Genomic DNA, 26,373 nt, shown 5'->3' with positions numbered 1-26,373 from the left:
ACATATGAAGTTAAAGTAATTCTTTCAGAGACATTCATAATTATTGGAACGCGTTGACGTTGTTTTGTTAACCTATCAACCCGCTGACCTCCACAGTAAATTCCGTAGTGTGTGCTTGAGAACCGGTCGTGCCATTGTGACGATGATGACCAGCTAGAAAGTGTATAAATCGTTTCGTGAAACACAATTTACTACAGAACTTGCGAATACATTTTCAATTGTTTTAAAAAAAATCTACTGTATATAATGCAAAAAATGTATTGTTCGATCCTTGCAGATATTTGAATTTAATTCAAGAGGTTGCATAGGGGAATGCGGTGGACGTTCAAAACACGTTGTTCACTGGGAAAAAGCTTCCTAGCTTTTGTCTTGGACATAAGAACAGCCAACGTGATCAGTGGCGAAACGATATACTAACGTCACGACAGGACAGGTATCGCGATACATGAGATGGGCCAGGCTGGCTTTCTGTGTGGCGCACAATAAGATCACATGATCAGTTCAGGGTTTGCTATTTTGTTCACACATTAAACGAGACAGTGAGCAGCGTCTGGCCTTGTATCACGACACATGCCTTTATTACAATATCACGTACAGAAAGCAGCCCGATTCGTCGATACACCCCCCCCCCCCCCCCCCAGAAGTGCTGGCAATACAAATTCACGGGAGAGATTTGCTTGGCTTGTTTTCTGTTCAAAATGAAGCATTCAGTCAGTTTTTCACCTTCGTTCTGAAGATCAGCTGGTATTTTTATATTTTATTTCACATTCCACCGTCAGTAAAAGCCATACAAAACTCCAACCCGGGATTTTATTACAAAACCTGTTTTAACCCTTTTTAGTCCACCGAAATTCCTACTTCACACAACATATAGTGATTAGATCATTGTGATGGAGCTACCCACAGAAATCAGATGAGGGTCATTTAACATTCAGTGACGTGAGTGAAGAAACAGCTGCCTGGGTTTGTAATGATCGCTGCTGTTCTTAGACTCTGGAGGAGAACAGCGATCCACACAAACCCAGGCAGCTGTTTCTACACTCGTTTCACACTGAATGGTGCATCAGCCCGATGGACGCCAGCGAACCTCGCCCTGTAGAGTTCGAACTGGCCAGTGGAATAAACAGGTCCATGCAGCTCTAATGTTTAATAACAATGGATGAAGGTGCAAAGGGTTTCAATGAGTTTGAAAGTCTTGATGCAATTTTTTTTTTTTTTTTACAGGGTAATAATTTCAGATGAGCTATGGAGCCCCCCAAACAAAAAAGAAAATACAGATATATTTATATAAATATATACAGGCAAACTTTCCATTACATAAAGAGTATTTAAAGTGTACAAAAACAAAAAATAATAATAATAATAAATACAATAAAAAAAAAACAATACACATTTTAAAGACGGTAAAACAGATGCATTTGGAAAATGTAGTTTTAGTCGCAAAAGTACTGTATATGCAGTTAGATTTTCAATTCCCACACTGACATCAAAAGATTAGCCAGTATGTAATAATGCCACTGCCTTAAATAATGCTACGTTGTTTGAGTACAGCTAAAACATTTAAAATACAATTAAATGCATTAATGGTTATTATAAGACGGACTCTCCAAAGACAAGCGATAGAAAAGATTTAAAAAGAAAACTGCATTTTCTTCTTTTGAACACCCCAAAAAAATGAAAGAAAATCTGCTTTTTTTATTTTCTTCTATCATGAGAATTAACGTGGCAGTGCATGCTTTTAAAACCCCCCCTCCCCTCTCCCCCCCACAAAAGACGAGAGTCTGAGTAATAATATAAAAAACATGCTCCTCAAAAGAGTTTACAAATTAATCTGAAGCCATATAGAAAAACGAAATATTACAACAAAAATAAAAGATAAAAAAAGAAAGGTCCGGTTATTAATTCTCATCAATGGAAATCAATGTTCAAAACAAGTATGAATCATACACAATCAACAAGTGTTTCTGTAAAGTTTTTTGGGTTAAGAAACATTTTTCTTTGTTCGTTTTAAAAAGCACAAAAACTTCACCCCTGCCTCTCCCCTCCATTCCCACTGAAGTTGTACCAACAAACACTGATTGAAGTCAAAAAGAAGGATCGCAACCGTCCTCCCCCATTGTCAATGTAACAGTTTTTTTGCGTGTCCTTTGAATCGTTTCACTGGCAGAAGGGAGAAGCGGTGGGGTCAAACCCCTTGAACACCTCTTTTAGCGAGGCTGCGTCTTGCTCGGCGCTGTCTGCCGGCTGCGCGGGGCTGCTGCCACCAAAGGGGCTCCCCGTACCCCCGGATTTGGCCGCCTGTTTCAACCCGAACACGGAAGACACAGGGAGGTTGTGAACCCCAGGCTGTTGTCCGGATTCCGGATTGGAGACCCCGGTAACGGCAGAACCGTCGCTGGTGATTCCGACCGCGGGCGTGGCCGACGGGGGCGGAGCCGCGGGCTTGGGCCTGGGCCTATTGTAGCTGTTGTATCTGTCCGTGGCCTGTTCTGAGCCAGCGTTTTTCTCCGTCTCCGGCTGATCCAGCGCCGACTTGCGCATGAAGAGAGGCTCCTTCAGCTTGACCGGCTTGCCAGCTTCGCCTGCTTTGGGATCGGAGGAACAATTCCCGTTCGCAGTGTTCCCGCTTTCGGATTTAGCTGTCGAGGCGCCACTACCTACTCCCCCACCACCTCCTCCTCCCCCACTCCCTGTGCTCTGAGTCCTGGGGTCATACAGGCTTATACTGCTCAGCACACTGCTCTGACCTGTACTGGCGCTACCCAGTCCCACACCTCCCCCTCCTCTCCCCCCACCCCCAGCTGAAAGCAGTCTGGGGTCGTAAGGGGCGATGGCTGACGCTGCTGGCTGAGTTGGTTGAGCAATGACTGGGGGGGAAGCAGCAGCAGCAGTAACTGCAGTAGCAGCGGAGCCGGCTGACGAAGCTTCGCCCGCTGTTTTCACCGCGGGTTTCTGGTTTTGGAATCTGGGGTCTGCTGGGTGCTTTCGTGCCATCCGCGGGTCAACGGGTTTGTCCGCTGGGGCGGAGGGCGGGGGCTGAACCTGGGGGAGGGGCGCCTGCCCGGAAGCAGCGTTGACCGTCTTCAGGATCCGGGAGAGGAGCTCGAAGTCCGGGAGGGCGGCCGGCTCGGGCTGGGCAGGGGGGATCGAGGGAGGAGGAGGAAGAGGAGGAGGAGGGGGAGGAACGGGGGGGGCCGTGTGCTCTCGCTGCTGCTGGGCTCGGTTCAGTCTGGGGTCCACCGCTGTCACTGGGGGGATCCCGGGAGGCAAGGGGAGGAAGTCTTGCTTGGGCACGGGCAGGGGTATCAAATCCTCGGGGCTCCAGAGCACCGATTTGGAGAAGCTGGGCTTGAGGAGGACAATGTCCTTCTTGATGTGGCTGAACTGCTGCAGCTGGGACCGGGGGTCCTTGAGAGCCTGGCCCAGCACGGGCTCCGAGGGGATGGGGACAGGCTTGTCACGCAAGACCCTTTCCCCTTCCTCCTCGTCCGGCGGGCCGCTAGGGGCCCTGTGGTGGGGGGCGGGGTCTGGTTTCGGGGGCGGGGCGTGGCGGGCTAGGCGGGGGTCCGCAGGGGGGTCACTCTGGCTGGTCTCGCCCGTCCTGGTGAGACGGGGGTCCCGGGACAGTCGGGGGTCAGCCGGACGGCTTGTGGCGGCCGCTGTTGTCGCTGCTGCTGGGTTGGTTGTGGCCGGGCGAGGGTTGTTGAGACCCCCAGGGCTGGGGTCTGTGGGGTGGGGAGGGGGAGGCTGGTTTGGCAGCTTGCCCGCTTGTGTTTGCTGGCGAAGGGTTTTGAGGATGGAGGTCACACTGCCGCCACCGTCCTCTTCCTCGCTGGAGTACCAGTTAGCCGTGTCACCTGCAAGGGGGGAGAAAGGGTAATCGTTTTCTTTTTAATTACTTTATCAGAGTGTGCAGTATTGATTGCTTTATTCTTTTCCACACCTCTCTCTGTGCTTTACAATGCTTCCCTATGCTTTACCACACCTCTCTGTGCTTTACAATGCTTCCCTATGCTTTACCAGACCTCTCTGTGCTTTACAAAGCTTCCCTATGCTTTACCAGACCTCTCTGTGCTTTACAATGCTTCCCTATGCTTTACCAGACCTCTCTGTGCTTTACAATGCTTCCCTATGCTTTACCACACCTCTCTGTGCTTTACAGTGCTTCCCTATGCTGGACTCTTTCTAAGGGATGGAAGGCTTGGTCGTACCTTCCGCGTCTCTCTCTCCTCCTCCCTCTGCCAGCCTCCTCGCCCGCTCCTCTGCCTGCTGCTGTTTCTGTTGGATCCTCATGAAGAGAGCCCGCTGGGCCGTGGGCAGGAAGTCCGGGATCCCTGGCTGGTTCGGACCCTGCCCAGCCCCCGGGTCGAGCCCCATCATGGAGCCCTGGTCCGGGAGAGGCTGGTCCATGAACCCCATCGAGTCGTCCCCCTGCTCCATCTCCTCGTAGTCTCCGTAATCGTCTTCTAGAAAAAAAACAGTGGGGTTGTAATCTAATGTACTGTATGGAGCTCTATTATATTCAGGGCTTCTGTTTTTATTAATTCATTTTACGCTGCTTCTTTTTTAGTTATTTTCAAGGTTAATGTAAATGCTTTTTTTTTTTCTCTTCTGAGCTTTTGCTTTTTATATACTGTGTGAAATGATTGTTATCAGTTACTTTCCAAAATGCTTGGCCACTGTTTTCTGTCACAATATTGTATAGTAGTAACTCAACAGTACTTGCACACTTAAGTTGTACCTTCTTTCCTTCGCTGTGCTGCACAACGAAATCTTTATGGTCAGAGGCACATTCTGCCGGGGTTTTTGAGTGTATTTTTTTATATTTCGCCACAGTTTGCCATTTTGTTTTAAATCCTCCCTACATAACTGTAATATAGCTTTAAATGAACATGTCTCTGTTCCTAATTGTAATCTCGTTTGAAATCTTGCAAGCGGAGTCTCCAATAGAAATGTAGGAATGTGCTGTCACTCAGTAGTTGGGGCGGGTTTAGAGTATTCAGAACAAATCAATGATAGATATAAGTCAGGAAGGAGGGACATTGCCCAGCAGCACTGGGAAAGGTAGTTCGTTTTTTTTTTTTGTAGTATTATTATTATTATTATTTTATTTTTAATGTTTTAAATGGGAAAGGGGTGATGTCAATGTGAATTGAGTAACTGTTTCCAGTGTTTTTTACGGTGTTTATTGGCAATATGACGATTTAAAACTGAAAACCATTTTCTTGTAGTGCACTCTATTGCACTCTTTGCTGCACCTTGTTCTCCCCCTCGCTCCATCTCCATGCCCTGCTGAGGAGGGTAGAAGTTCTCAAAGTTCTCAAAGTAGGGTGGTGGGGGGCCCGGGGGCATCATGCCTTGAGGGGGTCCGTCGCCTGGTCCGAATGGCATCATCGGGGGCCCGGGGCCCATCGGAGGAGGTCCCTGGTTCATGCCTGGGGGCCCCATCGACATGTCGTGGGGCATCGGGCCGGGGGGCCTCATTCCTGGGGGCCCTGGAGGGGGTCCGGGCCCCATGTGTCCTGGAGGGCCCAGCGGTCCTTGGAAGTGGGGGGGTGGGGGGCCCGGAGGAGGGGGCCCGGGTGGGGGAGGGCCTTGAGGGCCGCCTGGGGGTCTGGAAGAGAAGAGAGAGGGAGAGAAAAAAATAATTAGAGGAGTTTATTAAACTGGAAAATGGGACTGAAGACTCCCGACTGAGAGGAAGCTGTTCGGCCCATCAGCGCTCGTCCGGTTCCCAGTAGCTGACTGATTCTAAGATTTTCTGCATCAGTTTAGCTGTGACGTTTTGTGATTTCTGTTTAATATGTACATACTACTGTTGAATGAACATTCCTTGTGTGTGTGTGTGTGTGTGTGTGTCTGTTCATATTAAATTCTCGATCTTGTAACACGTCAATGAAATATTTGTAGAAGAGAACTAATCCACGTAGATAAAATTCTTAAACTATCAATTAAAGAATTGTTCTTACAAATCAAAACAGTCGTAAATATGTTGTAACTATGCCTAATCAAACAGCCTCTCTACAAATTGCAATGGAATAGATAAATAAATTAGATTGTTGTTGTTGTTGTGGTTGATTTGCGACCCCCCCCCCCCCCCCGTTTGAAAACCCTGACTTGCAACTCACCGCACTCCTAGTTTCTGTGCCAGCTGGCCGGTGGGCTGCACCCGAATCTCAAACAGGGAGGGAATCTTCTTCTGCATGTTGTTGAGGCAGGGCTGGGGGGGAGGCATGGGCTGGGGGGGCGGTGGCCCAGGAGGTGGTGCCAGTCCTGGGCAAGGTCCTCCCCCAGGGCCCCCTGGTACCGGACAGGGGGCTGATCCGGGCCCGGAACCCCCTGGAGAGTCGCAGGGACCCCCTCCAGGAGAGCTGGGGTCGGAGGGAGGGGGCCGGGGGGGAGTGGGGAGCAGGCCCACCCCAGGAGGAGGTTTGGGGAGCGGGTTGATGCCCTGCTTCTTCAGCTCCTCCACCTCCTTCTCATCCTCCGCGCCGGCTTCTGCGTCCTCAGCTAACAACTGGGAAACGAATGTAAAACGTGTCTCTGTGTCGTTATTGACTCTTCATTATTTGTTCAGTTGCACATATTTAGTATTTGTCAAGGTCTTTAACAGAAGATGATTTAAAAAAAAAAATAATAACGTGATTCAAGGTACACGACCTACGAAACATTTTGAGGACTGAAAAGTGTTACATTTGTGCAATGAATCAAGTAATTAGACCAATTAAGTCACTGAGAGCTCGTGGGTGGAATTAAAGTCAGAAGACTTCGCCAGGAAGTTTGACACCCCTGCTCTTGTTATGGGGGTGATGCATTCATTGGTAGGAAACTAACTGGGCTACCATACCTTCGAAGAGGAAAGACTTGGAAGTCTCTAGGTTCTGTCAGCTATCAGTGCTGATCCGAATATTTGGAATTTTGATTTTAAAAATGGAATTGCAATTGAAGAACAGGAAATCGACCCAACCCTGATTCCAGGGGTATGAAACGGAGAGACCCTCACCTTATTCAGCAGGTCTTGTGTGTCCTCAGAGAGGTTCTCGTGGGAGAACATGCATTCGTCTCCATTCACGCAGGACCCAGTGGTGTGAAACAGCTTGCATGGGAAGTCACGTGGGACACAGTTAAGGATTAACAAACAGTTACTGTTACTCCAGCCGGGGTAATTTATTTTTTTTTTGTAATCGAAAAACATTTCCTTATCTAACATGAAATATTGTGCAACTATTAAGGCTTCCGGTAGACTTTTGCAATATCATTTTGTAGTTTCTTTGATTACATGATGTAAAATAAAAGATCTGAATTATGTTCCTATAGTTTATTTTTTATTTTTTCTGCACAATCGACTCTGAGCTCAGAGCGCTTGGGGAAAGTCGCTGAAGGATATCGTGCATGTAAGGGCAGTTCTCAGCTCTTGCACAGAAGCCTGTGATATAGAACTTGCACAGTTCTTTCTTTTTGGGTAGCTCGATGTCGTGGCTAAAGTTGCAGTGCTCCCCCTAGAAAATACAAAAAAAAAAATAAAAGGTTAATTTATCGCATGCAGCAGAAATGTGAGTGGTGTGACGCACGTACGGCAGGGATGGGAATAAGACTCCTATTGCAAAGCAGTTCACCCATTCCAGGTTTTACAAGGAGTCTGATTAGCCACAGTGTACAGGCAACAAGTTCCAAAAAATCAGCTTTATTAAACTCCCACTAAAACCAGGAATGGATCAAAAACTGCTATGCAACAGGAGTCATATTTCCATCTCTGTAATCTTGCAATGTTGTTGAAGCTGACACCCTGGGATCCTTCAAGAAGCTGCTTGGTGAGATTCTGGGATCAATAGGCTACTAACAACCAAACAAGCGAGATGGAATCGACCACGTCTTACCCAGGTGCACCTGCCCTCGATGTAGTACTTGCAGATCACTTTGCCCTTCTTGTCCGAGACCTGCTGGTGGGACTTGTCCTGGTCGTTCCTGCGCGGGCCGCAGTCCTGCGGAGAGACACAGGTAAGGGGAGTAGAGGTTAACTTATCGATGCACGTACCACGAGGAAGCCATCTTGCACAGTGTGGATAGCTTTGATTGGTGGTCCAGACCACACAAGATGAGCTCCCCTACAAAATTAGAGACATCTGACACATATTAGCTTATAAGAGCAAAACAGACTTGCGTTTATAAAAGTTTATACAATGCTTGCCTATGCTTTGCCAGACCTCTCTGTGCTTTACAATGCTTGCCTATGCTTTACCATACCTCTCTGCGCTTTACAATGCTTCCCTATGCTTTACCAGACCTCTCTGTGCTTTACAATGCTTCCCTATGCTTTACCAGACCTCTCTGTGCTTTACAATGCTTCCCTATGCTTTACCAGACCTCTCTGTGCTTTACAATGCTTCCCTATGCTTTACCAGACCTCTCTGTGCTTTACAATGCTTCCCTATGCTTTACCAGACCTCTCTGTGCTTTGCAATGCTTCCCTATGCTTTGCCAGACCTCTCTGTGCTTTACAATGCTTGCCTATGCTATACCATACCTCTCTGTGCTTTACAATGCTTCCCTATGCTTTACCGTACCTCTCTGTCCTTTACAATGCTTCCCTAAGCTTTACCATTCCTCTCTGCTTTACAATGCTTCCCTATGCTTTACCAGACCTCTCTGTGCTTTACAATGCTTCCCTATGCTTTACCAGACCTCTCTGTGCTTTACAATGCTTCCCTATGCTTTACCAGACCTCTCTGTGCTTTACAATGCTTGCCTATGCTTTACCATGCTTTCACTGTGCTGTGCTTTCACTGAACTTCTCTAAGCAGGATTAGCCCTTTCTCAGCCCCACGTACCCCCATGTCCATGTCTCCGTTGTTCTCCTCCTCGTGACCCCCGCAGTCCCCTCCTCTCCCCCTCCCCCGGTTGTTCCTCCCCCGTCCTCGGTTCATCCCCCGGCCCCCCTTTCCCCCTCGGCCACGCCCCCGTCCTCCTTTAGCACCTGCCGGGAACCGACAAACAAGAAACAATTCAAATACAAACCGGTCAAACCAACAAGTGCAGCCGGCCATGTGGTGCCACTGCATGCGAAAGGAGATGCTCAGAAGAGTCAGGTCCATAAAATGCATTGGGATACACTTTGAATCGTGATCTGTATTAGCGATACCAGGGATGGAAATAGATGATGACAGCTTCTCATTGGTTGAGGACTGCTCACGTGACCCCCCCCCCCCCCCCCTCTCTTGGTTTGATAATTCAGCACCAGTAGGCTCTCTGCTGCGAAACGTTTTCAAAAGGATTTGTGTCCTCACCTCTCCCTCTGTTTGGCCCATCTTTATTCCTCCTGTAGTGGTTCAGCTCTTTGGAGTAATCGTCAAACTCTTCGTCACCCATGTGGTCAAAGTCTTCCTCTCCGAACTGAAACGAAAAACAAGCAAACCGATCGATCGATCAATCAGTCAGCTATTTAACCATTGTCTAAAACATGCAAATATCAAACAGATAGGTAAGCATTAGTGTTTGCATAGTGTGCAGTGCAAGGATGGAAATAAGACTTCTATTGCACAGCAGTCTGACCAATTCCTGGTTTTACTATGAGTTTAAATACACACCTGAGCTTGTTACCTATACACCCTGGTCCTAATCAAGCTGGTAGTAAACCCTGGAATGGGTGAAACTGCTGTGCAATAGGAGTCTTATTCCCATCCCTGTTCAAACATGTTTAATTCTACAGGTCAGGAAAATGAAACAGGAAGCTGTTCCCAGCGCCTCACCTCCCTCTCCTCACAGTACATTCCATCTCCGTCCTCGTTCTCCCCGCCCATCTTGCCCCGCCCCCTGCCCCTAGGCCCGCCTCCTCGCCCGCCTCTTCCTCTCATTCCTCCTCCCCTTCCCACTCGACCTCTCTGGTTCTTCCCGCGACCTTTACCACCTGGACAAAAATAAATAAACAAACAAACATAAAAGCATTAATCTCAATCTCTTTATGTACAGGGTGTCTTACAAACTTATAAATCAGGCCGAAAGGCATAACTCAGGGATGGGAATGGGGCTCCCATTGAACAGCAGTTTGATCCATTTCTGGTTTTACTACAAGTTTAATAAGACACACCTGAGCTTGTTGACTACACACACTAAGGGGCTAATCAAGCTCCTGGTTAAAACCAGCAGTGAGTGAAACTGCTACGCAATTATTCCTTCTCGACTGGAAGTCTTTCTCGAAGGTCTTCGCAAGTTTCGTGAAATTATTTCAGTTTCCATCACCCCCCTCCCACCTCCCCCCTGCTGGTTCCTGCCCCTTTTGCCCCCTTCCCCTGTTGGCTCACCTCTCCCCCGGTTGCCCCCCGTCCCCTCCTTGGCTTTGCGGTACTGGTTCAGCTCCTTGGTGAAGTCATCGTAATCCTCGTCTCCCATCTCCTCCTCCCCCCCTCCCCCTTCGAAGTTCTCCTCTTCGTACTTATCGTAGCCCCCGTAGCCACCCGGCTTCTCCAGCTTCATGTAGCTCCCCTTTTTGGGCATGGGGCCGCCGTGAGGGGGTGGGAGGTACCCCGGGTGAGGTTGTAGTGCCTAGGCAGGAGCGAACACAACGTTAACATTAACAGTGCAGTACTATCGGCAACACAAGATCAGATGGCTTGGTACTAACACAAGCCCTGCAGGGCTGGAAATAAGACTCCTATCGCATAGCAGTTTCATCCATTTCATCCAGATTTTACTTCCGAGCTTGATTAGCCCCAGTGCGTCTAGGTAACAAGCTCAGCTGTGTGTGTGCGTCTTATTAAACTCACAATAAAACCAGGAATGGATCAGATTGCTATGCAACAGGAGTCTTATTTTCCTCCCTGGAGATCAACTTGTTTTTAAAACCTGCAAGTCAAAGTGGACTTTTGTTTTGCTTGACAGAGACTCACCTGGGGGGGGTACTGGGGGCTGTACTCCCTGTATTTGCGAAGGCCCTTTTCGCCGGGGCTGTAGTCCGACTCGTCGCTGAATTCGGAGTGCTCATCGCTGGAGGAAGCGTGGCGCTGTGGGAAGAGGACCAAACAAATCAAAGCAAAGGTTTACATTTTATTCCCATTAGTTTCTTGTCGTCGTCATCATTATTATTATTATTATTATTATATTAGTCATTTAGCAGCTGCTTTTATCCAAAGGGACTAACAGAGACTAGGGTGTGAGCTATGCATCACAGCTGCTGCTGCAGAGTCACTTCCAATAGGACCTTGGTTTTTACGTCTCATCCGAAGCGTGTGTTGCTCAGTGTTTGGTGGCTACCTCGAATCAAGCTGAGAGTGTATTTCATTCTCTTGTGCCCTCTTTGCCAATTTTGTATTAGGCATTACCCTTGCGTAGTGTGAATATTTACACTAGTTGCAATCGATCAATCGAACCCTGTATTTATCCAGAGGAGTCAACTGAGAACAAACTGTCATTTCCAACGACGACCTGGCAAGAGGCTCACAGCACCACAGCACACAACATCAAACACAAGAAATAATGAGTAAAGAAACAGAATCAATCAGAAAACAGAAAACTCAGCAGCACAGATCTCCGTCAGCAATGAGTCGACCCTACAGCTGAAAGCACAGCAAAGTTAGATCAGTACAGTTCTGTCCAGGCTACCCACTTTGTGTTTGGATTTTCGTCTCTTCTTCGCCCTCCTCTTCTCCTTCTCCTTCTCTCTCTCTTTCCTCCTCTTCCTCTTGCGTCGGTGAGACTTGTCGTCCTCCGAGCCGCTCCCGTGCCTCTCCCTCTCTCTCCCGCGGCCCCCCGTTTTCTCCTGGGGCTCCCCGGCTTTGGGGCTCTCCACCTCCCCTCCGTCATCTTCTAGCTCCCCTTCCTCCAGCTCCTGATGCTCCCTGCTGCAGGGCCAAGAAAACCAACCAGGTCACTATACACACTCCGTACCCAAATCACTATACACACTCCCTACCCAAATCACTATACACACTCCGTACCCAAATCACTATACACACTCCACTCCTAGCTCACTTATCAAGCTCTTAGTAAAACCTGGAATAGGTGAAACTGCTACCAGTTTTCGCTTTGTTTTAACGTTATCCCTCACATTTTACTGTTTTCTGTTTTATTTAGTTTTTTTTGTATTTTTCTGTCCTGTAAATAGTTTATTTGGGAAGGTGTTTAAAAAAAACAAAACAAAACAAAACACAACTCTGGAATTCAAAGTGCATTCCAAGAACGAGTCGAAACAGATCACCCAACAACACGACGGTACGAGCGCGCAAACCGAGTAGAAACAATTACACTGTTCAGTTTTGCTTGAACTTTAACCTCAGCGTTTCCAGAGGTGTACAATTCAGGCTTTCTTCCTCAATATTTCTACAGTCTCATACCATATAACGTAATACGCTGTACACATGCAGTCTTACACACAAACACGTTACAGGGATGGAAATAAGACTCCCGCTGCACAGCAGTTTGATCCATTGCTGGTTTTACAAGGAGTTTAATAAGACACACCTGAGCTTGTTGCCTAGACACACTGTGGGGCTAATCAAGCTGGTCTTAAAACCTGGAATGGGTGACACTGCTGTGCAATGGGAGTCTTATTTCCAGGGTTTTTTTTATTTTTATTTTGGCTGGTCAGTTACAGGTGCTCATAATAAATGAATGTTCAAATGTGTTTAATCCTTATATTTAAAAGTTTGGAAAACTAAAGAGAAATGAAACCCATTTTTACAGTGCGAAAGTGATCTTCAACGTCTGATACATTAGTTATTTTTTTTATCCCGCCTCCTTCCCTCTAACACGTTTCAACAAAACATTCAGAAACAATAAAAAATGTCAACACAGAACATAACAGGCTATTTTTTTTATCAAGATATTTAGACCAAGACACGGCATTATTATTAGTAAAATGAATGTTACCCAAGTTAGCGAACTAATAGCAAGTTGTCCCAACAGAGTCACGTTTTCTTACAACAACTAAAATGTTTTCAGTATAAAATAAGCAGGGAAGCTGCAGACTGAAGGGACGGTTAAATAACCTTTCGAATCATTTCTTAATATGACTGGTCTGCTAGTTTTCTTCCGCTCTGTAAAATATGCATTTGCATTAAGCAGAAATACCCCCACCAGTGTATTTTTACTTGAAGATAAGCAACAGCTTATAACAAGGGTTTTCAAAACTCAAGATTTTAAATATTAAATGGACGCCAGTTACCAATTTAAAGCAGCACTCGATAAGTCCTTATCAAGTTACCTTTGCGTGTTACTGGAGGTTTGTGTTACAGCTTCCACTAGTCTTATTTCTGATTAATAAGTTCCACAGCGAGGAACCATCAACACCTTATCTGTCTTCCAAACACACACACACACACAGTGTGGTGGGTTTTTTTTTCTTTGTTACGCAGTTATGCAAAGATAAAATTACTGGGTCGAACTATTTTGATAAAACTATAAATAGACACACCTGATTAATAAATTATACAAGTAATAATAATAAGCTTAAGAACATAAGAAGGTTTACAAACGAGAGGAGGCCATTCGGCCCATCCTGCTCGTTTGGTTGTTAGTAGCTTATTGATCCCAGAATCTCATCAAGCAGCTTCTTGAAGGATCCCAGGGTGTCGGCTTCAACAACATTACTGGGGAGTTGGTTCCAGACCCTCACAATTCTCTGTGCAAAAAGCTTAGAACTGAGTAGATTTCTTCTAAGATACTCTATGAACTGCTAAGGGATTACAAAGGTACATTTACTTTAAACATCGAAGCACAATTTTGGGTCAATTTTACAGCAAGGTATTGATTGGAATTAACAATATAGGGCACTTACCAGCGAAAAAGTTCTACACTGCAAATGTATCCCAAAAAAGAAATAGAAAATCAAACTGGTTTATTTGCCTTGTATTTGGGGCAGATCTGTATTCCTTTCTCCTAAGAATACCAATTCTAAATACAGGTCCTAATGGAGCTTTAAGGGAGTAAAAAGTGTTGTGTTTTGTTTTACTTCAGGAATGCTTTTGAAACGTTATGATCTGGAAAAGGAGATACTGTAAGAAAAAAAAAATTAAATTGATGAAAGGATTATTTTTTTTTTTTTAACATTTACTATACACAACTACTGTAATACAAATAAGTGGATGGGTGGGTGGGGGGTAATAATGATTTAATATATTCATGGGATACAGTACAGTATTGGGGATTGAGAGTAAAGGGTTAGGGGTTTTTATACTGTATGCCCTGAAAAGTTTTTTTTATTTAGTTTTATTTTTAACAGATTCTGGAGACCTGATGATATGGAACATTTTCTTGAAAGACTGTACTTTGAAATGTGTAATAAACTTGTAAAATCTAAAAGCATGCTTTATATACTGTAGGAATTGTTATATATATATATATATATATACACACACACACACATATACATACACACACACATACCAGTTGCATGCATGTAGGGTTGAGTATACATTTGGATTATATATATATATATATATATATATATATATATATATATATATATATATGCAGTTTATGTAATTAGTAAATAATGATGACTATTTTAAAAGCTGAGTGGGGGGAAAAAACATTAACACTTATATTAAAGTTAACACTGTAATAATAGTTTCAGGACAAATTATTTAGAAAATGTTAAGTTTTCTAATCTAATACAGTACTAGCTTGCCTTTTTTGTCTAACCAACTGCGTTTGAACAGATAAAATTGCACACGCCACACCCCAGTGACTCATTATTTTCAATTAAACAACACTTCCTTTATCGTCGAAATTAAACAGACAAATATAAACTATTCATATATAGGTACATATTTTGTAAAATACGTATTTGTAATACAGCTTTAAAAAATATGACGTTTTTCTATCAGAAACAACGTATCTTTCGAATTAGACTTGGTTTTAACACTTTAAAATAATTTATCAAATAATAAAAAACCGTAGTAGTAATTGCTGTATCTTAACAAATACACTTTCCATAATATTTGTCCTGCGTCTGATTCTGTTGTAAAAATTTTCTAGATTACTGGCGGATACTTGTTTAAAAAAAAACTCTCTTTAGTTTATCCAAAAAAAAAAAACGTGTAATTTATTTTATTTTTTTTAAAAAGTATACCTAAAAATATTAAATTAAAATACTGTACAAAATCCCAGTTAAAAAAAAATGTTGGTTTGGCCTTCCTTTCGGGTTTTTTTTTTTTGCAACGTTTCAAGATGGCGTTTGTTACCTTTACTTGTTTCCTCGAAAAATTGGCGACTTTCTTTACTCCCTTTGAAAAACAAAACAAAACAAAAACATTTACAAAGCCACGGGGGCTTTTCTACCTATAAAGAAGAAAAAAGCCCAGGATAAATAAACTCTTTTACAGAAATATGTAGAATTACTCGACCTTTCGTCAGTGAGGACGTTGTTGCTGTGTTCATGGTTGGAGGTTGTTGGGGAAGATTGATGGACATTCATGCTTTCCACAGCCATTTCCCTCTGTACTTTTAGTACAAAAAAAATTACAACTCGGTGTATACTGGTTTATGCGTCACTGTTTTTGGAGCTTTTTTGTTGGTTATTGTTTTTTAGTTAAATGTTCAGTTCTGAATAATTTCATTCCACATTTACAAAGAAATAATAAGAGAGGAGACTGTTTTTTTTTCCCCTCACGCTCCTGCCTCTATAGCCGCGCTGAAAAATGAAACTCTTCTGCGTAAAATGGCGGCGTGGCTCGACTAACGAGAGAAGAGGCGGGCGGGAGGCGGAGCTGTCGAAGATGACGTCGCAAAGCGTAGGGGGCTCACGGAGATAGCCGAAGACCTTGGTTACCGTTTTTTGTTTGTTTAAATGTTGATCGGTTTGTTTTTTCAGTCGTCCGATTACAACGTCGTAAGCATATCGACTGCATTACAGTATTTACAGAGTAAAGAGATCGATGTACTCTTAAAAAAGAATCGTACTTTAAGAATTTAATGCCGGTCCACGTTGATAGTTACGCCCCCCTTCTTTATCGACTTTATAATTGCGTAACTCACACGTCACTATTGTGGTCGCGTCATCTGTAAGCGTCTTTTCAAACCGGGTTTAGCGGGATTTTGAATATAAAACTGCTTAATTATGATTTTCCAATTATCTTACAAAACATTAACAATCCGTCTGTGGGGTCTGGGTGCACAGAAGCGGTGGGTGTTTATCATTTAATAAAAGTACCATCAGACTTAATTTAATACATTTTGATTTGTGTGTTCGTAAAACGATGTGATGTTCAGATCGCAACGAGTCGATGAATGGAGCGACACCGTGTAGTTATATACAGAGTTGCAGTTTCAATTTATACACGATTTTCCTTTTTAAAACAATATCAAAGTTATACAGTGCTGATGGTACAGACTACAGTAGGGGCATGCTGTGTTTCCCACACTCCCCATTCAGATTGGTTTGTGGACAGCGTGCTTCATCGAGTGTGGCTCTCTCTCTCTCTCGTCCTTTTGAGATGTAAAACCGAGGTCCTATTGGAAGTGTGACTCTGCAGTCTCTGTAAGTCGCTTTGGATAAAAGCGTCTGCTAAATGACTTTAAATAATAATAATAATAATAATAATAATAATAATGAATAACCACCTGGTCTCTGTTTCGCTTTGTGTTCCAGTCTCCGCACATCCATAGTCCTGCTTGTCGGGATGAAGGGTCTCGGAGCTGAAGTGGCCAAAAACCTGATCCTGTCTGGATCACGATCAGGTACCTGCGTCCTGCCTGTGGTCTCCTACCATTGCGGGATGGCAATAAGACTCCTGTTGCGCAGCAGTTTCGACCCATTCCAGGTTTTACCACCAGCTTGCTAGGCAACAAGCTCAGGTGTGTCTTATAAAACCAGGAATTGAGCAAACCGCTCTGCAATATGAGTCATATTACCATACCAAACCTGGAATGGGTGACACTGCTGTGCTATTGCCATCCCTGTGCTGCTAAATTTTTCAATGATTGAGATGCTCTTTGACTTCCAGGTTACAGAGGACTCTGTCCGAGCCCAGTTCCTCATCCCCGTGGATGGTATGATAAATCAGCCCGATCGACACCAATAACCCGCTTCTGTGGAGAGCTTATCCGAAGAATCAGTTTGTGCAGTACAACTGATCAGTGACCCCTACAGCAAAGCTATTAATGAAACGATTGAGTTATCGGAGTTGAAATTTCTTTGATGCGTACCGGGGATCTCTTGGCCAGAGGCTATACCACAGAGAGCCACTAGATGGCGCGCGTGCTCCTTTACAATGAAGTATTAAAAGGTGAAAAGTTTCCTTTGCACTCTGTGAACCTTGTTAGATTATTTTAGTTATTCATTTGTATCGTGTGTTCTGGGATCAAAGCCAATGATTTTTTTTGTAGTAATCCATTGACTTAAACGTTCAATTGTTAAAGCTGAATAGAACCTCCCCTGGACTGGAGGGAGCACCCTTTCTCTTAGGGGTGGGAGGGAGCAGTGCAGTGTCTGTGTGTCAACCCAATCATATTTTATTATTATTATTATTATTTTCTTTGACTGTTTACAGGAAGGTCGTCCGGGGTGGGGGGCTGTTACAATTGACAAAGTTCAGAGTAGCGAGAGAAAGGGGATGTAGGAAACGTGACTCACAATCTCAGAACTCCGTGTTCCTTTCCCCAGCGGTCTGCCTCCTATTGTCTGGTAATAAATGGAGGGTCTGCGCAGCTCACAGCACCATGCCTGAGGAAACACAGGTCACAGAAATAAGAAAGCGCTGGTGTGTTGAGATGTTAATGTATTTACAGCAGTGTAATTGCAATGGAAGAAAATTATTATTTATTTCTTAGCAGACGCCCTTATCCAGGGCGACTTACAATTGTTACAAGATATCACATTATTTTTTACATACAATTACATTATTTTTTATACGTTATTTTTTTTACATACAATTACATTATTTTTATTAAACCCATTTATACAGTTGGGTTTTTACTGGAGCAATCTAGGTAAAGTACCTTGCTCAAGGGTACAGCAGCAGTGTCCCCCACCTGGGATTGAACCCACAACCCTCCAGTCAAGAGTCCAGAGTCCTAACCCCTACTCCACACTGCTGCCCCATAGCAGTGGAATTTGTAATTTTATCAAACAGTTCTGCTGTAATTGGAATTGCAAATTAACCGTCAGCAGCCTGAGATTCGCTTTAGGTTAGTAAATCGTCTGTGTTGTCTGTTCAGACAAACTGTTTTGGATTGAGCAGCTTCGAGAACGTAGCTGGGTGCGTGTTTTTTTTGACAGCTCTTCCTCAGATTGTGTGGGCCTGTTTTTTGGGTGCTCCCTGGTACGCCCGTTTGCGAGTGAAGTTCCGGGATAAGGAACTTGGACTCCTCTCCTGTGCACAGCGCAGGCTTTATCAGCCCCGACCACAGGCAAAAGAACAAAGAACGAAACGGGTTAGTTCAAAACGAGGGCTGTCCAAGGAACGGGCTTCATTGAGATCGTTCGAGTTCAGCCTTCAGGGCGATTTCGATAGCGTTATCTTATTCATTATAGGTCTGTAGGGTACCAGGCCAGTTGTTAATATTGTACACAGTGATCCCTGAGTGTTTATCTGGCTTGCACATGGGGAGAGTAATACTGAAAACACAAGTGTGTGTATGCAGATCCCTTAAAGTCCTGGGGTCACTTAGTATTGAAATTCAATTAAAAAGCAAAATCATTAAAATGTTTACTTCACTTCAAATGCATTTGGAGCTGCTTTTAAACATCACTGCTTTATGTTGTTGCTGCTCCCCTCTCCCCTCCATCCCCTCCCAATTAAACCCAGCAATATTCTGAGGAGAGTGGAAGTGACTCTGCAGCAGCAGTGGATGATGATACATCGCTCACCCCCTAGTCTCTGTACATCGCTTTGGATAAAAGCATCTGCTAAATGACTAACTAATAATAACAATAAAACTCTCCCCAGGTGTGCCTGACCTGTTGTTGGGTGGAAACACGACAGCAGTGTCACCCAGTCCAGGTTTAACTACCAGCTTGATCAGCCCCAGTGTGTGCAGGTAACAAGCTCAGATGTGTCTTATTAAGCTCCTAGTAAAACCAGGAACGGATCAAACCACTATGCAACAGGAGTTTTATTTCTTATTGCAGTTGTGCGTGCTAGAATTTACACAGGGTCCACTGTCACACGAGTTTTGCTTCTGATTTGAGATGTGCTGTTTATCATATGTCACCTCTTCATAGCACTGAACCCTGAAATGGTTTAGCGTTTGGTTTTCAGAGAGAAGCCCAAAGTGGTGAAACCAGAGAGGAGCGACGAGCCCGAGGCCAAAAAACCCAAACTGGACCTGAAAGAGACGACACTGGTGAAGAAGGTGAGGAAGCGGCCCACGGGGCTCCTTCTGTCCTTTCTTTCTTTCTTTCTTTCTTTCTTTCTTTCTTTCTTTCTTTCTCTGTTCTCTCTCTTTCTGTCCATTCTTTTCTGTTTGTCTCGTGTCTTTTCAGCTCTGCTGTTTTACATTTTAAATGGAAAAAACAGTGTGTTGATGATGACGATAATAATGGTGATGATGATGATGATGATAATTATAATGGTAAATAAAATAATATTAGTAATAACACCAATTACATTGCAATAGTGCAGGGCAGTATTGTAACACATCATTCTTTTCAGTGCTACTGTATAACGTAGCCCTGGTTAGTATTTCCCAAGCAAAGAACCCCTAAATAAGAAATAAAGTTTTAACATCGCAAAGACAAGGCAAGTGCCCTGGCACACACTTGGAAGCTGGCAGGGCTGAGTGTAGAAATGCAAAACTAGACTCACCCAAATAATTGGAATAGGTAAAACTAGATTGGCCCAGCATTGATGCTGAAGATTTGGATGAAACTAGACTCACCCGACTGGACACTGGTGAGTGCCGAAAAAAGGTTTCACCCTTAAACATTATATATATAATAATATAGTATATAAATGTGTGTGTGTTACTCCTCTTAAAAATCTTGTTCCTATTCCCACAGAGACGGTTTCAACTGAAAGCTGTTTCCTCAGTTTGTGTTGTTTTTTTTTCTAAATGTATTTATTTAAAGGTTAAACCCGTTTGTCTTTGGTGCTAATAATAGCACTGACCCCCGATTTGAGGAACAAGAGGTTCCTGTTTTACCGAGTGGCACAGACAATGCTTGTGTGACGACATGGTGAGGAGACGCGCCGCTTCGCTTAGCACTGTAATTGTTAGGGCAGATTCACAGTTGTGCTGTGATTGTAATGGTAATGTGTTGTGCTGCTGTGTGGCTGTCTTGCTGTTTGTTTCGTTCATGTGTTTCTTTCCCCCACTCTGTCCTGTGTGGAAACTGAGAGTGGGCGGGGACTAGCGAGGCGTAACCGAGCGACGCTGCTGACTGACAGGTGGTCGCAGGAAGTGAGGTGTCATCAGAAAGGGTTGGAGAGCGATCCGCAGCACTTACGTGAAAGCTTCAAGAGCATGACTGGAGCAGACTAGGGAACTGAACTTTGACATTCCACTGCGGTTCTGCATCTGTGTAATAAAAGGAGTTACCGCGGCAACTGCTACTGCTGCTGCTACAGTCTCATAGTCCATCCAGCGGCTTTCTGTTTTCAGTGTCCTGGAAACTACCTGGGCAAAATCTAACACGAGAAGAGGGGAAAACCATCGTAAATTATTAAAACTGGATTTTAATAAACTGCAGCATGGACGTGTTTTTCAAAACTGTCCCTACCCCGTAGAGAAAGCACAGCACAGTGTGATACAGCACAGAGAGGTGTGGGAAACCATAGGGAAGCATTGTAAAGCACAGAGAGGTCTGGTAAAGCATAGGGAAGCATTGTAAAGCACAGAGAGGTCTGGTAAAGCATAGGGAAGCATTGTAAAGCACAGAGAGGTCTAGTAAAGCATAGTGAAGCATTGTAAAGCACAGAGGGGTCTGGTAAAGCATAGGGAAGCATTGTAAAGCACAGAGAGGTCTGGTAAAGCATAGGGAAGCATTGTAAAGCACAGAGAGGTCTGGTAAAGCATAGGGAAGCATTGTAAAGCACAGAGAGGTCTGGTAAAGCATAGGGAAGCATTGTAAAGCACAGAGAGGTCTAGTAAAGCATAGGGAAGCATTGTAAAGCACAGATAGGTCTGGTAAAGCATAGTGAAGCATTGTAAAGCACAGAGAGGTCTGGTAAAGCATAGTGAAGCATTGTAAAGCACAGAGAGGTCTGGTAAAGCATAGGGAAGCATTGTAAAGCACAGAGAGGTCTGGTAAAGCATAGGGAAGCATTGTAAAGCACAGAGAGGTCTGGTAAAGCATAGGGAAGCATTGTAAAGCACAGAGAGGTCTGGTAAAGCATAGGGAAGCATTGTAAAGCACAGAGAGGTCTGGTAAAGCATAGGGAAGCATTGTAAAGCACAGAGAGGTCTGGTAAAGCATAGGGAAGCATTGTAAAGCACAGAGAGGTCTGGTAAAGCATAGGGAAGCATTGTAAAGCACAGAGAGGTCTGGTAAAGCATAGGGAAGCATTGTAAAGCACAGAGAGGTCTGGTAAAGCATAGGGAAGCATTGTAAAGCACAGAGAGGTCTGGTAAAGCATAGGGAAGCATTGTAAAGCACAGAGAGGTGTGGTAAACTAACCCTTATAAAAATGTCCCTCAGTAAAAGCACAGCAAAGTGGAAGGTTGGTAAAGCATAGGCAAGGATTGACAAGAATAGCAAGGTATGATAAAGCAGATTAAAAAAACAAGGGTAAACTATGGTAAATATACAGTGTACATTCAAAAGGAAAAGCAACTGCAAAAATACTGCGTTAAACTTTTAGAAAGGTGTGTTTTGTTTTCTTCTAGTTCTTACCTGGAGTTTCAGTTTGTGTGACAGACTGAGATAGTCATGGTAATGTGTCTGTGCCCCAGGGTGCTGCTAGCGGGGGAGGGAGGGAGCGTGTTGCATATTGAACTGCTCGCTTGTTTTCCCGAAAAGCACGACTCCTGGATTATCACGTCCCTGTGTGGCAGCTCAGAATCACGTTTCTTCTTTTTAACTCAAGGTCGTATCTTTAGTTGTGTTTTGTTTTGATTTACCTTGAATGTAGCAGGAAGTCGCTTTTAGAAATACAAAGAGCTGGGTGTAGAAAAATCTCTAATAAAAATCCAAAAAGCAGGGCTCCCGAGTGGCGCATCCAGTAAAGGCGCCCCTTCGAGTCCAGGCTATTCCACTGCCGACCGAGGACTAAATACAATTGGACATTTCGAATTGGGAGAAAAACAGGGTAATTGGTGACTACTAAATTTTTTAAAAAACCAAAAAAAAGCATTCTAATTCCCTCTCCCCATCGTGATCTCTCTCTCTGTCTCTCATCCCCCTTTTCCTTGTTCAGCATTTACAGAAATCTCTGTAGTCCACTGGTTTTAATTTAAGGTTTAAGCATGTGTGTGTATTATATAAAGAACTCTTAGAGTTGTGTTATTTAGGTTAAAGCATTGATCTTTCCCAGTGCTGTGTTTACTCTCTCGCTGGTAAAGGGGAGATTTGTCACTATTTTCGCATTGATCTGGAGAATCGTGATTTCATTTCAAATGTATTATTCTTTAATATTCTGTACATGTCATGGTCTACTCTTTCATCACAGTGATAGCTCTGATTTTGAAAAGAAATGGAAGAGAATGGAAGAGAACCAAACTCCCTGCTGCCCTAGACCTTTACCGCACTCTTCTCTCCTCCTTCTCCTCTACTCTCTCCTCTGCTAAATGTGCTTATTTCCAATCTGTAATCCAAGCCTCCACTAACAACCCACGTAAACTATTCTCTACCTTCTCCTCCCTCCTAAACCCTCCCCCCCCTCCTCCTCCCTCCTCTATCTCCCCTGACGACTTTGCCTCCTTCTTCTCTCAGATATCCGCAAACTCTTTAACACCTCTCCCTCCCCCGCACCCCCTCCTGCTCCAACCCCTACACCCACTACATCCCCTACTAACTCGCCCTCCCTCTCCACCTTCTTGCCCCTCTCAGACTCTGACCTCTCCTCCCTGCTCCAGGGTCACAAACCCACCACGTGTGCCTTGGACCCCCTCCCCACTCACCTCTTTCAAGCTGCTGCTCCTGCTCTACTCCCCTTCATCTCCTCCCTCCTCAACACCTCTCTACTTTCTGGCATCTTCCCCTCTGCCTTCAAAAAAGCCTCTATCACTCCCCTCCTCAAAAAACCTACCCTCGACCCCACCTCCCTCCAGAGCTACCGTCCTGTCTCCCTCCTACCCTTCCTCTCCAAAACCCTCGAGCGGACTGTACACCGCCAGCTCTCTGCTTTCCTGTCCAACCACTCTCTGCTTGACCCTCTCCAATCTGGCTTCCGCTCTGCTCACTCCACTGAAACCGCCCTTCTCTCTGTCACCAACTCACTTAAGTGTGCCCGAGCTGCCTCTCTCTCCTCTGTCCTAATTCTCCTCGACCTCTCTGCTGCCTTTGACACTGTTGATCACTCTATTCTACTATCATCTCTTGCTGACCTGGGGATCTCTGGCACTGCTCTGGCCTGGTTCTCCTCCTACCTCTCCAACCGCACTTACCAGGTAACCTGGCGTGGAGCAACCTCCACACCTCACCCTCTCTTGACTGGAGTCCCCCAAGGGTCAGTCTTGGGTCCTCTCCTGTTCTCTCTCTACACCCGCTCCCTGGGCCCCCTCATCGCATCCTATGGTTTCTCATACCATTTCTATGCTGATGATGCTCAGATTTTCCTCTCCTTCCCCACCTCTGACTCCACCATCTCCTCCCGTATCTCTACCTGTCTGTCTGCTATTTCCTCCTGGATGCACTCGCATCACCTCAAACTCAACCTCTCTAAATCTGACCTCCTTTTCTTTCCCTCCTCCTCCCCCTCCTCTGATCTCTCTATCTCTGTTCCTCTGGAATCTACCACACTCTCTCCCTCTTCCTCAGCTAAAAACCTTGGAGTCACCCTGGACCCCTGCCTCTCTTATTCCCAGCACATCTCCACTCTGGCACGCACTTGCAGATTCTTCCTGAGCAACATCCGAAGAATCCGACCCTTCCTCACCAACTATGCTACCCAGCTCCTGGTCCAGGCCCTGGTACTCTCCCGCCTAGACTACTGCAACTCCCTCCTGGCTGGCCTCCCTGCGTCCGCCACCCGTCCGCTCCAGCTCATCCAGAACTCTGCTGCTCGCCTGGTGTTCTCTCTACCTCGCTTCGCCCACGCTACTCCACTACTCCGCTCGCTCCACTGGCTCCCGATCACCGCTCGCATCCAGTTCAAGACTCTTGTACTAGCCTACAGATGCCTTGATCAGACTGCACCCAGCTACCTCCAGACCCTCATCTCTCCCTACACCCCCACTCGACCTCTCCGCTCCGCCTGCACTAGAAGACTGGCTCTACCTCCGCTACGCTCCCCTGCCTCCCGAGCCCGCTCCTTCTCCACCCTTGCTCCGCAGTGGTGGAACGACCTTCCTACAGATGTCAGGACTGCCCAGTCCCTGACCACATTCCGGCGCCTCCTTAAGACTCACCTCTTCAAACAGCACCTGTAGAACTCCTCTGTTGTATCCTGGGACACTATCACCCTTCATTTAAATATGCTTTATTTTGCTCTTATCTGCCCCCTATTTTACTGCATTTAATCCTGTACCTCAGAATATTGTAATCTCCCAAGTGTTTAATCTGTAGTATTTTGTACTTAATCATATCCTGATGTAACTATCACTACTTAATCATATCCTGATGTAACTTTCACTATTATCTGCTGTATTATTGAATTGTGGTTTGTCACACTTGAGAATTATTGTATTTCTTGTTCTTATTGTATGACTTATATTGTAACACTTGAATGTATTTGTATTTGCTTGCGATTGTAAGTCGCCCTGGATAAGGGCGTCTGCTAAGAAATAAATAATAATAATAATAATAATTTTGAATTAAGATCATGGAGGGTGGATGTTAATGACATCCTTGTTCAGACTCCCATTGCATCGCAGTGTGATCCATTCCTGGTTTTAATAAGACACACCTGAACTTGTTACCTGTACACACTGTGGCTGGTAGGAAAACCTGGACTGGATGAAACTGCTGTGCAGTAGGAGTCTTGTTTCGTGAGGATAAACAACTGTTTTGGGGGCTCCTCGGGGTTTTTCGTCCTTTCTCTCGTTCAGTGCTCCTGAAATCCGGCACGGATAAGGGCATGGATCCTGTGGGAGAGGACTCTGAGCTGCTGCTTCAGATCCGAAACAACGTGCTGGTGAGCTTTGTCAGCTGAGGAGGGACAGAGACAGAGAGAGACGCAGACAGACAGACAGACAGACAGACACAAGCAGTCTTGCATCGGATTTGTGAACTGGGACGCAACGACGCTGCTGCCTTGTTTTGCAGGGTTTTTAAAAAAGGATCAAAAGCATGACTCAAGGGGACTGTACATCGACTCCCAATATGTGTTTGTCTCTCTTGAGTTGATAGGCAAATTCCACAGAGGCATCGACCAGAGAAGTGCTCCGAATTTGACTTGCAAATACAGCAGCAGGGTCATTTTTATATTGTTATTTTCTCTGAAGAAGGATTCTAGTTTGTCTCTGCTGTGTATTTAGCGAAGAAGTGAGCTATACTGAGCTGTAGTGGGATCCCAGCTTGTGTAAGATCCTTGTGCTTGTTCCACTCATGTTGTTTAGGCACAAACTAACTCAGCAGAACGATATCTCTGTTCGTTTTAAGAGATCTTGTATGAAGCTGCTGTCTGTAATAAGACTCCCATTCCACAGCAGTTTCACCCGTTCCTGGTTTTCCTGCAAGTTCAACAAGACACGTCTCAGCCAGTCGCCTATGTGCCAGGGCGAGTGAAACTGCTGTGCAATAGGAGTCTTATCCCCATCCCTGGCTGGCTGTTGCTGATGTCTGACTGATTCCAGTGTTTCTTCTTTTGCAGTTACTGTTTCTCAGAAATGGCTCTGGTGTGTGCTGTGGAGGGAGGGGTCCTGGGACAGGAGGTAGTCAAGGTTAAGGTTAGATTTTAATTTAGGGTTCACATCCCCTGGGCGGCAGATGTGTTTTACTTTATTATTTAGTAGCAGTAGTCGTAGCAGGGATAGAAATTGACTCCCATTGTGTAGCAGTTTCATCCATTCCAGGTTTTACTACCAGCTTGATTAGCCTCAGTGTTAAGGTTGTAGTAATTTGCTGCCTCCTGCTCTTAATTGAGTATCAGAATACCTGGCCAGGTTAAGTTAATTCTCTATTCAATTTCTAAATAAGTAATTTTGTCCTCGGTTCTAAAGTGGGCCTTTCAGATTCATAAGGTAAAACTTAGGTGAAGCTATATCAATTTACTGTCAGTTTTTGGTAAGGGGTTTATCTCTGCACTGGTCTCTGTTGTTTTAACTGAATGCTCTTTTCCTAAATTTCCACATGGAAGTTCTAATTAGAGGCAGGTGTTGCTAATTGCCTTGACAAAGGGC

General features: G+C 44.9%; 2 protein-coding genes across 2 annotated transcripts; one reads left to right on the top strand and one right to left on the bottom strand.

Moving 5' to 3' along the window:
• Positions 1-737: 737 nt before the first annotated feature.
• Positions 738-15,854, bottom strand: LOC117415497 (zinc finger CCCH domain-containing protein 4-like). The gene is made up of 14 exons (XM_034025974.3): positions 15,339-15,854; positions 11,600-11,834; positions 10,884-10,997; positions 10,299-10,539; positions 9,747-9,904; positions 9,285-9,390; positions 8,829-8,974; positions 7,878-7,982; positions 7,388-7,499; positions 7,004-7,113; positions 6,129-6,517; positions 5,259-5,614; positions 4,212-4,466; positions 738-3,857 (listed from the first exon to the last, which is right to left on the bottom strand). The coding sequence occupies exons 1-14, from the start codon at positions 15,422-15,424 to the stop codon at positions 2,158-2,160; spliced, it is 4,113 nt and encodes a 1,370-aa protein (XP_033881865.3). The 5' UTR covers positions 15,425-15,854; the 3' UTR covers positions 738-2,157.
• Positions 15,711-25,164, top strand: LOC117415531 (uncharacterized). Its single transcript, XM_059027825.1, has 4 exons — positions 15,711-15,715; positions 16,636-16,671; positions 19,194-19,287; positions 23,899-25,164. The coding sequence occupies exons 1-4, from the start codon at positions 15,711-15,713 to the stop codon at positions 24,460-24,462; spliced, it is 699 nt and encodes a 232-aa protein (XP_058883808.1). The 3' UTR covers positions 24,463-25,164.
• Positions 25,165-26,373: the final 1,209 nt, after the last annotated feature.

The sequence above is a fragment of the Acipenser ruthenus genome, chromosome 7 (assembly GCF_902713425.1).
Source record: "Acipenser ruthenus chromosome 7, fAciRut3.2 maternal haplotype, whole genome shotgun sequence".
In the NCBI taxonomy this organism is placed as follows: domain Eukaryota; kingdom Metazoa; phylum Chordata; class Actinopteri; order Acipenseriformes; family Acipenseridae; genus Acipenser; species Acipenser ruthenus.
Note: the sequence above shows the minus strand (reverse complement) of the source record. Positions and strands in the feature narration are given on the sequence as shown.

Bases quoted from the DNA above. Each gene is read 5' to 3' on its own strand.
- LOC117415497 (XM_034025974.3), bottom strand. From the start codon at position 15,424: ATGGCTGTGGAAAGCATGAATGTCCATCAATCTTCCCCAACAACCTCC. The intron at 11,835-15,338 runs GTCGAGTAATTC...TTGGCCCTGCAG, and splicing joins AACGTCCTCACTGACGAAAG to CAGGGAGCATCAGGAGCTGG. The intron at 6,518-7,003 runs GTGAGGGTCTCT...TTCGTTTCCCAG, and splicing joins CACAAGACCTGCTGAATAAG to TTGTTAGCTGAGGACGCAGA.
- LOC117415531 (XM_059027825.1), top strand. The intron at 16,672-19,193 runs GTACCTGCGTCC...TTTGGTTTTCAG, and splicing joins CCTGTCTGGATCACGATCAG to AGAGAAGCCCAAAGTGGTGA. The intron at 19,288-23,898 runs GTGAGGAAGCGG...TCTTATTCCCAG, and splicing joins AGACGACACTGGTGAAGAAG to CACATCTCCACTCTGGCACG.